General features: G+C 40.3%; 3 protein-coding genes across 3 annotated transcripts; all 3 read right to left on the minus strand.

Moving 5' to 3' along the window:
• Nucleotides 1-6,198: 6,198 nt before the first annotated feature.
• On the minus strand, nt 6,199-7,353 carry LOC147805753 (uncharacterized). Its single transcript, XM_087149462.1, has one exon. The coding sequence runs from the start codon at nt 7,351-7,353 to the stop codon at nt 6,199-6,201; it is 1,155 nt and encodes a 384-aa protein (XP_087005588.1).
• A 4,157-nt stretch (nt 7,354-11,510) lies between these two features.
• On the minus strand, nt 11,511-11,996 carry LOC147805754 (uncharacterized). Its single transcript, XM_087149463.1, has one exon. It carries the CDS (start codon nt 11,994-11,996, stop codon nt 11,511-11,513), a length of 486 nt encoding a protein of 161 aa, XP_087005589.1.
• Nucleotides 11,997-12,192: 196 nt separating this feature from the next.
• Nucleotides 12,193-12,717, minus strand: LOC147805755 (uncharacterized). The gene has a single exon (XM_087149464.1). It carries the CDS (start codon nt 12,715-12,717, stop codon nt 12,193-12,195), a length of 525 nt encoding a protein of 174 aa, XP_087005590.1.
• Between the last annotated feature and the right edge of the window lie 725 nt (nt 12,718-13,442).

Below are 13,442 nucleotides of genomic sequence, written 5' to 3' on the forward strand. Positions count from 1 at the left end.
TTTGTTGGATGAGACTTGCCATAATCCAGCAGAATACTTTAGACACAACACCACGTGGCAAATGCTGTTTATCTACACGTGTCACTTTTTAGCGCACTGGGAAACTTTTCAAAATTATCATCACGCGCATTACGATAATCACGACAAAATGCAAAAGTCTCCCTTTTTTAACCTCTTTCACTACGGGGAGATTGTTTACAAATAAAGGATGCCACGTGCAAAAGGAAACAAGATTACCAAGAAAGCAAAGCCTCGTAAATATGTAAAACCTCCACCCTTTCCTCCTCGCAAAATTCCAGCGTTCTACGCGTACGAGTCAATGCTCGACTATTTTGCAGATTACAAGGACGATATGAAAAAAGTTTTTTCATTGTCACACATTGAACGTCTGGGGAAAAATGGCTTGGTACCCCTTTCAAAATTGAAACCCTTCTTTAGAAGTTTTTCGGCCTACAAAAACTATGTGGACCAAAAAGCGACGGTGGTTCCAGAGGAGGCGTGGGAAAAGGCGTATCCGGATGCCACAAACTATGTTCGCAAGTATTACAGACCCCAACCGGGTAATCGAAAACATTTGAAAATGAAAGCTTTTGTTGGATCTCCAGTCATGTCCGAGGTGTCTGATGACGAGTCTGTCTTTTCCATCGATGCATCCAACGACGAGAGTGACAACTCCAATGTCAATCTGCCGAAAGAAAGTGTTTGCGCGGGCGTTTACAAGGTGTGTCGTCATTACGATGCAAAACGAAGATACAAAAAATTCCAACCGGATGGTAGCGAGAGAGATCGTTACATGTTTAGTCTAAAATACCAATAATGGGTTTTCGAGCGGATTGTAAACCAACGGAAAGAGTGTCTTGTGCAGAGGGCTGTAATGCATTAAATACGGATGTTTGAGCTTTGTTGGAAAATCATTATTTAACGATAAAATTTTTGCGTGGGAGGTGCAGGGGGACAATTTACCCCTCAGCACACGAACAGGAATCACACCTGTAGTTTCGGGAGGACCAAAACAAGTTTCGAGTCCTTTGGAAACTGGACATTTTTGAAAATTTTGCGCATCGTATTTGAAAACCCAAAGCTTGATAAATTTGGGTAACATCCGAGTGCAAGTGATAGTGTCCAAACCCAACAAAGGAGAGAGGGTTGGAATGTCAAAATTTAAAAGTGTTATAAAATGGTATAGCTCTTCTTCAAAGGTTTCACTCGTTTGATTTTGGATCACGTCCACATAATAGCGATTCAATTTGACTCGTTGACAGTGTAGCGGTAAGGACGTAGTGTCGAAATGATCCGTCTCATGCACATAAAACATGTTTTCGTTACCGACGAGATAGGAAAAGCGAAATGGATCCGCATGTTGTGACAACGTGTACATGGCGTCATGCGATCGTTTATCATATGCATGTACTACGTCAAAATCTGCGTTTTCTGGCAGCAATTTGTAATGGATATCCATGACAACGATATCCTTCAGTATGGGACATTGCCTTTTGGAGAGTAAATGCAGTACAAGCGTCTTGTAATCTTCTGCCATGGTTGGCTTTATTAACTGTGCAAACACATTGCTCCGGAAAACCTGACTTTAAAATACAACGTCAAAAAAAAAAAAATATTTTTTTTTTTTACGAGGCTGCTGACGTTTGAACTTGAGCCAAGAAATTCCAAAGTTGCGAGCTCCAAGAAATTCTAAAGTTGCGAGTTGAGGGCTTTTTTTTTACGTTGTGTTGTAGCCAAGTTTTTTGACCCATTCCAAAATGATATTTTCTCTCAAGTGAACGTCTGGCATCAAATGTGCAAAGTCTCGCAATACTTGAATTAGGCTCTTTTGATTACTTTGACACAAGAGCATATGCGTTTCCGTGTCAAATACCTCTTCAGTCTCGTTCAAAATGCATCGTTGACCCTTCTTTTTCTTTTGATTAAACATGGTCATAAATTCCAGTTTGAGATATCGAATGACATCTCGTATGGTTTTCTTTTCCATAAATCGTCTCCATTTTTTCTCATTAAAGTGAGGTGCGTTTCCTTTTAACCGAATACGATTCTCCACGTTATAACTTCCCATATCACACAAAACAGGATGCCTTTCCGTGTATAAAAACAAAAAATGTTTTAAATCTGGTACCGCGCCCCCCAATTGATGGCAGGCGGCACAAAACAATACAATGGTTGCGTAGGCACACTCTTTGAACGAAACACGCTGCAATTTACTGGGTGGATACAAATCAATAGCTTGTCGAAACATGCCGATCGTGTAACCGGATGATTCTCGAAGATGACCTGAAAACGGCAACACGTATTGACTCCCCAACCATTCTTTTATTTTCATCATTTCATCAAAGTGTTCGGGTATATCACAAGATTGATCTATCGTGTACGATTTCCAAACGGTAGATCGATTCGCGTACAGGCAGTGAAATCGCTCCGCGTTGAAATTATTCAACAGCAACATGCAAGGTTTTCTAGGATGAATGGGGCAATCTGCCGCCATGAAATTTGAATTTGTGAGGTGCCGAATTATACTTTGAATACGATCTTCTGCTCGGATCGTGCATTTTGAGCTCATGTTCTTTGTTTACAGAGAAAAAAGCGACATGAGTCCAAAGTACGTTTGCGTACTGGATATGGATTTGACCCTGGGGTTTCACAGTGCCAGAAAATTCCACCCTCGCCCCAAATTGAAAACGTTATTGCAGTTTTTAAAATTGATCCAAGCAAACATTATCTTGTGGAATCATGGCAAAGACGCCTACGTGAAAGACATGGTGAATGCGTATTTGCCGGACGTGGCCGAATGCGCCCACACACTCTTTGGACGAACAGAGTGCGAATATTCTAAAAAATTTTACAATTATCTCAAGGCATCGGAGCACGTGCGCGACATGTATCGAAAAAGGTACAGTCAAAACATACTCTTGATGGGGGTGGACGATAATGTCACCATCAACATGGACGACGGTTATGATTTGCGTATTTACGTCAAACCCTACGAGACTGTCAATTCTTGCGATAAGGAACTGATGGTGGTGAAGATGATTCAAGGTATTGTGGAGAGAACCCAATGAAACAAAAATGTATAGTGTGGATCAGTATTTAAAGTCTGTGCGAAATTTACAAACCAAATGTAAACTCTTGACTTGGTTGCGCCTACAGGATGCCGCCCATTCAAACATTGGGTTGTTTTACAGCGATAAAGCGTATCAAAAGGTTTACATTTATTAACAAAGCAATGCGTTTTTGGATTCTAATATTTTTGTATGCTGTAATCGTCATTTATTACGCCTCGCAAACGCCTCGTACTCCCTTTTCAAAGTGGCCTCTCCTCCCAAAACACGCCGAAACCTCTTCGCCCGACACATGCACACACACATCAGACTGTAAAAAACACGACATTTGCGTGAATGGCTTATGCGTTCCTCAACTGTTGAGAGACGAAGACTGTTATCCCGAAACTGGCACGTGGACGCTCGTTTCGCATCGTGGCAAGTCGTTTGCGGCCTGCATATGTTTAAATCCAAATCTCGTCACCCAAACCCATTTCGGAGGCAACTGCACCGTCGATGTGGCGTGTCGGCCCAACGGATATTTCAGTATACAATTGCAAAAATGCATTTGTGCGGAGGGTTTTGTACCCACGAAGAATTTCGAATGCCAAAAAATGTCAGTCGTGGATCGCATGAAATATTATCCGTGTGAACCCGACGAGCTGAACGGGCACCAGTTGAACGAGTCGGATGGGCTCGACAAAAATTACATACGTCGGCACTATGAGAAAAAATGCTTCAAGAGACCTTGCACGTTTGACACCATTACAGGAAAACCGTTGAAAAAAGCTCGCTACAAATCTGGTTTTGGGTGTGTGTGATCCCACACTCGGTCAATTTGGAGTCAGGATAGAGGAATTGGACGACTACACCTATGGCAAGGGTTACAATGCGTGCGTCAGTGCGTTTAAACCCCCCCCCCCCCGGAGGAACCTATGGACGTGCAACTCTATGCCTATTTTTACTTGTTGGATCATAATCCCGCAACGTTTTTACACTACAGTAACGTGGATCCCAAAAAGGTGATTGCTCCCCTCCGAGACCAGGTGCGCGATGGATCCTTGCAAATTGGACAAGAATTTCCTTTCGATTACATGCAAGTGTTTTTTTTGGAAAAGGAATCGTTTAAAGCGAAAATTTACAATTATCGCGTGTCATCCTCTTGGTTTGGAAAATTAAAAATGGAATCGTCCCTTCAACCTAATCGTATGGAGTGGTGTCGGTGGATCACGCGTCACTGGCAACCCGGGTCGACGCCCCTCGTATGGAAAAATCAATTGATGTATGCATTTCCAGCCTGTTATATCGGCAAAAACGATCTCGGAGTACCTGAAAAATACCGAGGAACCATCGTTTCCAATCCCCATCACATGACCCTTCCCGGATATCCCGAATCGCCTCGTTCCAATGGATTGCTTTTGAAGCACGAGGGGGGTGATTGGACACTGGAACTGGCTCCAGATTACAAATTGGAAACATACTCGCAAGTCACCGACAATGTGCCGAAATGGGACGATCCTTTGGTGGAGGCGTTGAAAAATTGTAAAGTAACCCGACGAGCCGTAACAGCGGGTCACGAGGCGTATGAAAAGACAAAGTCTGATCGAGAAAACGAGCCATTCTTTTAAACAAAGATGAAGCGTGCGCACGAAGAGGATGCGTCATCAGAAGACGAAGAACCCCCCACCAAACAGATTAAACCCTCGGACGTATTGCTTGATCTTGAAGCAGGTTTGACGGAAAGAGACGATATTAGTCAACAACTGATGAATGCCCAAAAGCAATATTTCACAACGTATATGGAAAAATTGATGAATCAACTCCCGATGGGAAAATCCGTCATCGAAGCGGTTCGCAAAACTGGTTCAGAAAACGATTTCATGTACATGTATACGGCAGCAAATACAATCATCCAATCCCTTTTAAGCGTGAAACAGGTTAAAGCTACAAACTCAATGGTGGATATGATTGCGGGGGTCATGTGTCGTTACATTCACGAAAAAGTGCTCACGCCCATGTTACAACCAGTGGTTCACGATGAACATTTGAAGAGAGCATTCCGAGCCTATCAAGCGACTGTGAAACAGGATGAAGATGCAATTGAATTGGAATTGCGGTGTGTAGTGCATACAATTAAACAAATGTTGGAAAAGGAAAAGGATACTTTGAAAATAAATCATCCCATCCGGGCTCAGGTGACTCAGCAGATGAAGGCCATAAGTGATTACGTCGTAACGTTATTACTTTCCTCAACAAAGCCATCAGAAAGCAAAACGGAAGTTGTCGAGACTGAACTCGAAAGAGAAGAGGCGAATTTTGAAGTAGATATTTTAAAATAAAAACATTTGCGAGTTGTCTGGATCAGTGGCAGAGGCCGTAGATGATTCTTACAATTTAAAACTGAAACAACGTTGAAAAGTTTTTAGATGGGGATGTAGCGGCGTCAAGTTTAAATTGGCATGGTCACTGGAGAGAATTTAAAATTTTACAAGCTGTGAGAGCTTTGGAAAATTTTGATGAGCTGAAAGTATCGACTCGATGCAACAAATTCTAAAGTTGCGAGCTCCAAGAAATTCTAAAGTTGCGAGCTCCAAGAAATTCCAAAGTTGCGAGCTCAACGTCTGACTTTAGCATACAACGTAAAAAAAAAAATTTTTTTTTTTTTTTAACAAGGTTGTAGACGTTTGAGCTTGAGTCAATATTGTATAAGGTTGAGAGCTTCAATAAATTTTAAAGTTGGGACCTTCAACAAATTCTAAAGTTAAGAGTTAGAGGGCTTCAAGAAATTCTACAGTTGCAAGTTGGAGGGCTCCAAGAAATTCTAAAGTGTTGCGAGCTCCAAGAAATTCTAAAAGCTGGAGGGCTTCAAGAAATTCTGACAAGTCTGAGATCAGCAATACTTGACGTTTGACTTTCACATACAACGTAAAAAAAAAAAAAATTTTTTTTTTTTTTTTTTACTGGGTCATTGACGTTTGAGCTTGAGCCAATATTGAATAAGGTTGAGAGCTTCAAGAAATTCTAAAGTTGGGACCTTCAACAAATTCTAAAGTTGCGAGTTCCAAGAAATTCTAAAGTTGCGAGTTGGAGGGCTTCAAGAAATTCTGACGAGTCTGGGATACGTTCTTGATAGACTGTGTCTCAACACTTTTTAAATTTCTACTGCGACAATTTGATTCATGCTCCTGACTCTGCTCAATGCCGTATATACCAAATTCAAATCACGACTTCCGTTAAAGTTGATGGCTATTGCGGCATCGTCCATTGTATCCCCTTGAAACTTGTGTATAGTACCCGCATACCCAACCATAATTGGAAAATCTCCTTTGGAGTTTCTTTGAATTATTACCGTGCTGTTGTCTGCGACATTTTTACATTCGATGCAATCCTTTTCTTCATTGAAGCGCTCAAATATCAGAGACGTACCATTTGAAACTGTGGAAACTCCATTTTGGAGAAGGAAAACATGACATCCTGACTTTACGTCCACATATGCGTTACCCGAATGGGTTTTAGATTTTCGCCACAAGCGCAGTCGTGGACCTTTTACCAACTGCGTCAAATAAAAATTGTTGTACGTTTCTACGGAGGATTTCAAGTAGGCCAGAGCTCGTGTGCATTTCGCCAATAGTGTCGTGTCGATATTTTCCACCACTGGATAATGAGTCACTAGAAATGTAAAGAGTCCAGTCTCATCCTCTTTGTCTACAAATGACCTCATATTTTCAATAATTTCCTCATACTCTTTTTCAAAACGCTTGCTTTGCATTAAATCGATGCGTTTGGTTTCAGATTTGACACCCGCCGTAAACATGTTGTGTATAGACCTTACGGGTCGCAGTTGATTGGGGTCACCCATCATGATGCACAACACGGGATCCAGGCGCTTAAAAAAGTACTCAAATACCCATTCCACCAACCAAAATGCAACCATACCCACTTCATCAATCACCACAATTTTCGGCTCGAATGGACAGTTGAATTCCTCGAGGAGGCAAGCGCTTTTCTTTAAACACTCTTCTGTATCAGCTTCCTCAACCAATTCCTTCTCCAAATTGTTCAAGACGGATCCTTTGCCCCAATTTAATCTCATGGCGGAATGAATCGTGCTTCCATTCATTCGACTCGCCACTCTTGCCGTAGGAGCCATGCGTAATTGAGGAATTTTGATAAAATCCAAACAAGTCATGACGGTATAGGATTTCCCTGTGCCCGGTCCACCCGCCACAATGACTTTCAAATTTTTAGGTTTTTTAAGCCATTCATCCACCAACAAAGGAAACTCTTGTTGGCTTTCAGTGAGCATTTCAACATGTTTGTGATACCCGACTCCATAAGCGGGGTGGTTCCATTGGTCAGTCATGGATGCCCCGATTGCAATTTGAAATGCGCGACACTCGTCTTGATGGATTCTGAAACACGAGAAGAATATTTAATGCTAGCTTGTGAAAGAGTTGCAGTTTCGTACTTGATGGACTTGTATGCTTTGTACGTGGCCAAAGATGCTGTACGCGTTCCGTCGGTTCCAATCAAATCAGTGGTGACACTCGGTGTGGAAAAGGTGATCCCTCCAGACAAATGGTTAAAATGTATTTTGTGGACGCGCTACCAACGACAAGGTCCGCAGGCAAGTTTGGAATGGTGCGTTTCTAGACCAGGCACGGCTGCGTTTTACTACTCGGTGGGAGAAGAAGGATCGTTGCTGATGCCTCGTAACGGTGATTTAAATACGATACAAATTCACCCAGACACTGTCAAAACAGTATCTGGACAGTCTGACCGTTTTTGCAAAAATCCAGTGCTTTTACTGTTGAACAAGGAATCTCAATGACATGAATGATATTGCATGAACAAGATTTTTCTTTTAAAGGCATCAGAGTAAAAAAAAAAAATTTTTTTTTTTTTACATAATGTTTTGTATTTCTTCTTCCATATGTGCATCATCGGAAGGAAATTCAATAGCTGGTGTGATTGGATCCAAAAACACCATATTGGGGCATGGTTTTATTGCAGATTCTTGAAATACAATCATGTTTTGGATTGTCCCACCAATTTTGTATTTATCATCTCCAAAAGTTGTTCTGCTCCTAATAGTAATTTGACAAATGGCTAAAAAAGATCCCATCTTTGTTAAACTCGCTTCCAGAGGTTTTTGAAGGCGTGTTTTAAATCTTTACCATTAAAAACTCTCAATTTAATCACACACCAATTTCGTTCAAAGTCTAACGGTACGTTTCTCGACAAATGTGCTTCATAACACGTGTGACACAATGCTGGATCGCAGTAATCCATAAATAATCGAGCACCATCATGTAATTTTTGAGTTGGATTTTCTCTCATGGCATCTCCAATGACTTGTAATGGGTAACAGTCGCGAGCCACAAAAGACGTGTGTCCTTCCGATTCTTTTGTTTTATCATATGTAAAACATCCCACGAGAATAACCTTATGCATCATACATGGTTTGATAATGTTGCGAGTAAATGTCTTTTCATTACTGCTGGTATGACCCTTGGAAAATAAAACGCCGTTTTCTTTATGAAGTTTATACGCCTCATTTTCATTTAGCTTATTTTCCCAATCAGGTGTTATGAGGTTTAACGCTCCGCTGTCTGTTTCGAGATCCTGAATGGCTTTGGCGAGTGCAGGAACTGCGAGTGTATGTTTAACAATGTAAGAATATTCCATCTTGATTAAAGATGATTAAAAAAAGATCAATTTTGAAAACTCTCTAAACTCTCTGATTTGAAAACTCTCTGAAACTCTATATTTTTTTTTTTTTACGCAACCATTTCTTCTTCGACAGGCTTATCGTTACTGGTAGAGGGTTTAGAGGTGCCAGAACTAGTCGGCTCTGAGAAATAGCCAATTTCCCCAATGTTTGGATGTTTTTTTCCAGTCATCAGTTCAAACGTTAACGCAGACAACCGCTGTTTAATCACATCATCATAAGGCAAACTTTCGATGAATTTGTTATTTTCCAAATCGCCCGTCGCTCTGTTTGCCAATAAAACCTTTTTACCATTAGCCAATTCTACATAATTTCCATAACGCCGTACCACAGACAACCAGTGTCGATAACGCAAATAAATTGCAGCTTTAGAGTCGGGAAATTGTACTTCTACTCCTTTCATCGTATCATTTTTACTAATTTGGATTCGTTTATTTGGAATTTGATTATTTTCATTTTCAGTGCCTGCTAAGGGTCGTTTCCTGGCTAGACGCAAAGCTTCCCAAACTTCATTACTCGTATGCCAAAGGCTGTCCTGGCCAAATAGGAACATTTTTCCGTCAGTGTTGATTTTAACTTGACCATCTTGCGTTGTAATTTGTATACCCTCTGCTACATTCTTCACCTCACCTCCTATTTTCTCACCAATAGCCATGTAGGTTTGATCCTCCATATCGTCTTTATTTGATTCAATTTCTTCAAATATCGGAGACAATATCTCCGATGAATATGGACTTGAAACAGGGGCATTCTGGGGACAAATTGGACCAATCAATTCAGTATCACTGTCCACATCCATTTGACGCAAACTGTTGACAAAAGGATCGACCCAATCGTTTAGCAACTCTCGACTAGGGTTTGAATTTTTGTCCGAGTCTGAATAATCTTCCTCATTCATTTCTTGATTGTTTCATTTAAAAAAAACAAAGAATATGTCGAGTCTAAACGCAATTTTACATCAAACACCTTGGATACCCTACAATGACACCTTTTATCACTCTCGAATGATTTTAACCTTTCCAAAAAATGTCATTTTCACAGCACAGTTGCTGTCCCACGTTCAATCCTTGCCCGTTTATAAACAGTATCCCCATGCCGAACGTTTCGAAGCGAAATGGTTGCAAAATGTGGATTGGAAGCAGAGCATGATTGTCTTTGATGACAATTCTCACGTAGTGATGGCTCCAGAGCCAGTGAGGGATTTAATTCAATTGGATCGTCGTTTGCAATACAAGGAGGCTGCTGACGGTATATTTGGTTCTTTTCGACCCATGTTTCTTAAGAAGCAATGGCTTTGGATTCTCGGATTGGTATTGGGTTGGATTCTGGTCAATGTATTCTCGACTGTCGCGAAACGGACCCCTTATCGCTTGGTGCTGTCGAATCCACCTGCACGTTCGTAGAGGACTTTTTCAACCGCAAGGAAATGCACGACCTATGGTTGGGTTGGATCCATAGACCTTGCAAGAAATCCACCTCGTTTGTAAATACGGCCCGCTCCGCTTCTTTGTAGTAGGCTGGAACTGTGACGGTGTTTTGGTAGAGTGTTTGCGCTCGCTCAAAAGACTCTAGAGAATATTGGGGTGTCGATAGTGCCGTCAACAGACGATTGCGATCAAAATTGTCAAAAATTGTATTTTGAGTGTACTTTTGAGGAAATGTGTGTTTTGTGTAATAATCCTTTAACCAGAAAAAGGTCACCCAAAACGAATCAATCAAATCTGAATCTCCGTGCGTCACCTCCCGATAACGTAAATATTTTTTCATTTTTTCAATAAAATTAGCTATTGCAAAGGGTGGATCTTGATCCTCGTCGGAAATCAAACCCTGCGTTATATAAGGTGCGTTGATGGGAGTAATGCCCACCAGAGCGGGGATAATATCATTTCCAAACAAAAAAGAGCACGTTTCCAGCTGTTTTGGAGAGTAAGGTAACCATTCATGGACGAGTTGTGTGAAAGGGTAGTATTTACCATACCGATAAATTTGAATCGTTTCGTAGCGATTCAAACGCATTAAAGCAATGACAAATACATCTTGGTCTTCGCTCGAAACGATTGGATTTTTGCAGTGTAGCGCTTCGGCCATGTGAAACAATTTATGCTCTCCCTCGCCGGGAACGTTGCATCCACTGAGGACGACGTGAAGCTCACTTGCTTTGAAAAACTCAAAGTGTTTCAAACGCTCTTTGAAGAAATCCTGAATTTGTAGAGAGATTTTGTTGGTTCCAAACAAGGCGGCTCGGTATTTGGCTTTTCCGCTAGCGATTGAATGGTTATCCTTTCTGGTTCTCCGTGCACGTTGAGTGGGCCATTTCATGGGTACGCCATCTCCATCAAACGAGAGTATCAACGTAATTTTGTCTGTAGAGCCATAATACAGAAATTCATTTAAATGCGTGACCAATTTGTGCCACGCTAAACGACACATTTCTTTAAATAATTTCTCTTCATCAGTCTCCAAGGCCAACGAGATGGCCACATGTAATAGGTATTGCACATCATATAAAATGGAATCGAAATACTTTGGTTGAGTGGGTGGCTCTTGATCAGGTTCGTGCAGCTTGTTGATTAACGCACAAAAGTTGTTGATGCCCATCATACAGAAACATGTGTTGGCGAGAGGCTCGCTTTTAAAACACAACCTAAAAAAAAAAATTTTTTTTTTTTTTTTCTTACAATGTCCTGACTTAGAGCGAGAGCAAGTGTTGTATAATGTTTACAATGTCCTAGCTAATTTCCATATTCATCCATCTCGTCTAGCAATTCTTGCTCGTTATATTTTTCGTGTTGAAAAACAAATGTATTTGAATCCGTTTTAAATCCTTTGGTAGATATCATCATCACTCTTCGTAGGTTCGGTCTTTCGCTACACAATAAAATCATTTGTGCAATGGGTTCGCCAGTTTTGATGTGCGCCGATTCATTACCAACATTTCGCAAAACAACTTTAACGCTTCCTCTATATCCAGTATCAATAACACCAGCATCCACTTTTAATTTTCGTTTGGTCACCACCGATGACTTATCCTTCAACAATCCAATTTTGAAATTGGGTAGAGAAAAAACCACAAAAGTATCAATAATTACTTGCTGACCTGGCTCAATATCGACATCCATTGGAGAATACAAATCAACACCGGGTGACAATTCATCAGACGTTGTTGGCAATACTGCTGATTCATTCAGCAAGAGGAAATCTAAATTTAAATGAGCCATGTTCTGATCTATGTGTGATTTGGAAAAGTTGTAGGAGTTTATGATTTGGAAAAACTCAACTGCTGCTTTTAAAGAAAGGTTTAAAAAAAAAATTTTTTTTTTTTTTTTTTATAGCGTTGACTTGGCTTAGAAGGCAGTATCTAAATTCTTTAAAACTCCCCAAAAATTTTGAGGAGCCGATATCATTGAATCTTGTCTAGGCTATATAATCTACTCCATTATGCAAATTTTGATAATTTCCTTCGAAATGGGAAGCAAAATCTTCCATATAAGGTTGTTTGCCCGATTTCTCATAATAATAGCCGAATCCATTCATACCTCGTTCTGTTTCGGTGGAAATCCTTTTTACTCTTTGTAAGATTGGTCTTTGACAAAAAAGTAAAATCATTTGCGCAATGGGTTCGCCAGTTTTGATATGCGCTGATTCATCCCCGACATTTCGCAATGCAACTTTAACGCTTCCTCTGTATGCAGTATCAATAACGCCACTATCCACTTTTAATTTTCGTTTGGTCACCACAGATCGCTTATCCTTCAATAATCCAATTTTCGAATCGAGCATGGCAAAAATTACACCAGTATCAATAATTACTTGCTCACCTGGCTCAATATCGACATCCACTGGAGAATACAAATCAACTCCGGGGGACGATTCGTCAGACGTTGTTGGCATTATAGCTGATTCAGTCAACAAGAAAAATTCCAAATCTAAATGAGCCATGTTTCAATGTATGTGTGATTGGAGTTGTGAACCCGGTAAGACTCAGCGCTCAGCCTTTAACCACAACGTAAAAAAAAAAAATTTTTTTTTTTTTTTTTTTTTTTACGTTGTTGTTAAAGGTTAATACGTTTGGTTAATACGTTTGCTTTGAGATTTGAGGTTCCTCATTTAGAACTCCAGAAAAATTCTGAGTATCTGATATCATCGAGTGAGTCTTATCTAGGCTAATATAATCTACTCCATTATACAAAATTTGATTGTCTTCAGCGAAATCATTGAGAACTTGATTGAGAACTGAATCGAAATCTTCCATATAAGGTTGCTTGTCCGATTCGGTAAGGTTGCTTGTCCGCTCAATATCGACATCCATTGGAGAATACAAATCAACTCCGGGTGACAATTCATCAGGCGGTGTTGGCATTACTGCTGCTTCTAAATCTAAATGAGCCATGTTTCAATGTATGTGTGACGGGAGTTTTGAATCGACAAAGCTCAACGACTGCTTTTAAACAAACTCATTAAAAAAAAAATTTTTTTTTTTTTTTTTTGAAATAACAATTTGGTGAACCAAGAATCTGAAATCATGTTGATTCTATATATTATGTTATTTTTCGCCATGTATACATTCCATTGTTTAATGGCACGCAATTTTCTTGAATATTACACGGCTCGCGCACATCCATTTCATTGGAATTTGCATCGTTGGAATCAAGATGTCACATTCC

This window comes from Parasteatoda tepidariorum, chromosome 8 (assembly GCF_982258835.1).
Source record: "Parasteatoda tepidariorum strain Cologne lab strain chromosome 8, Ptep-v5.0, whole genome shotgun sequence".
Classification (NCBI taxonomy): domain Eukaryota; kingdom Metazoa; phylum Arthropoda; class Arachnida; order Araneae; family Theridiidae; genus Parasteatoda; species Parasteatoda tepidariorum.

Excerpts from the sequence above, each read along its gene's own strand:
- LOC147805754 (XM_087149463.1), bottom strand. The coding sequence starts at position 11,996 with ATGGCTCATTTAAATTTAGATTTCCTCTTGCTGAATGAATCAGCAGTA.
- LOC147805755 (XM_087149464.1), bottom strand. The coding sequence starts at position 12,717 with ATGGCTCATTTAGATTTGGAATTTTTCTTGTTGACTGAATCAGCTATA.
- LOC147805753 (XM_087149462.1), bottom strand. The coding sequence starts at position 7,353 with ATGCTCACTGAAAGCCAACAAGAGTTTCCTTTGTTGGTGGATGAATGG.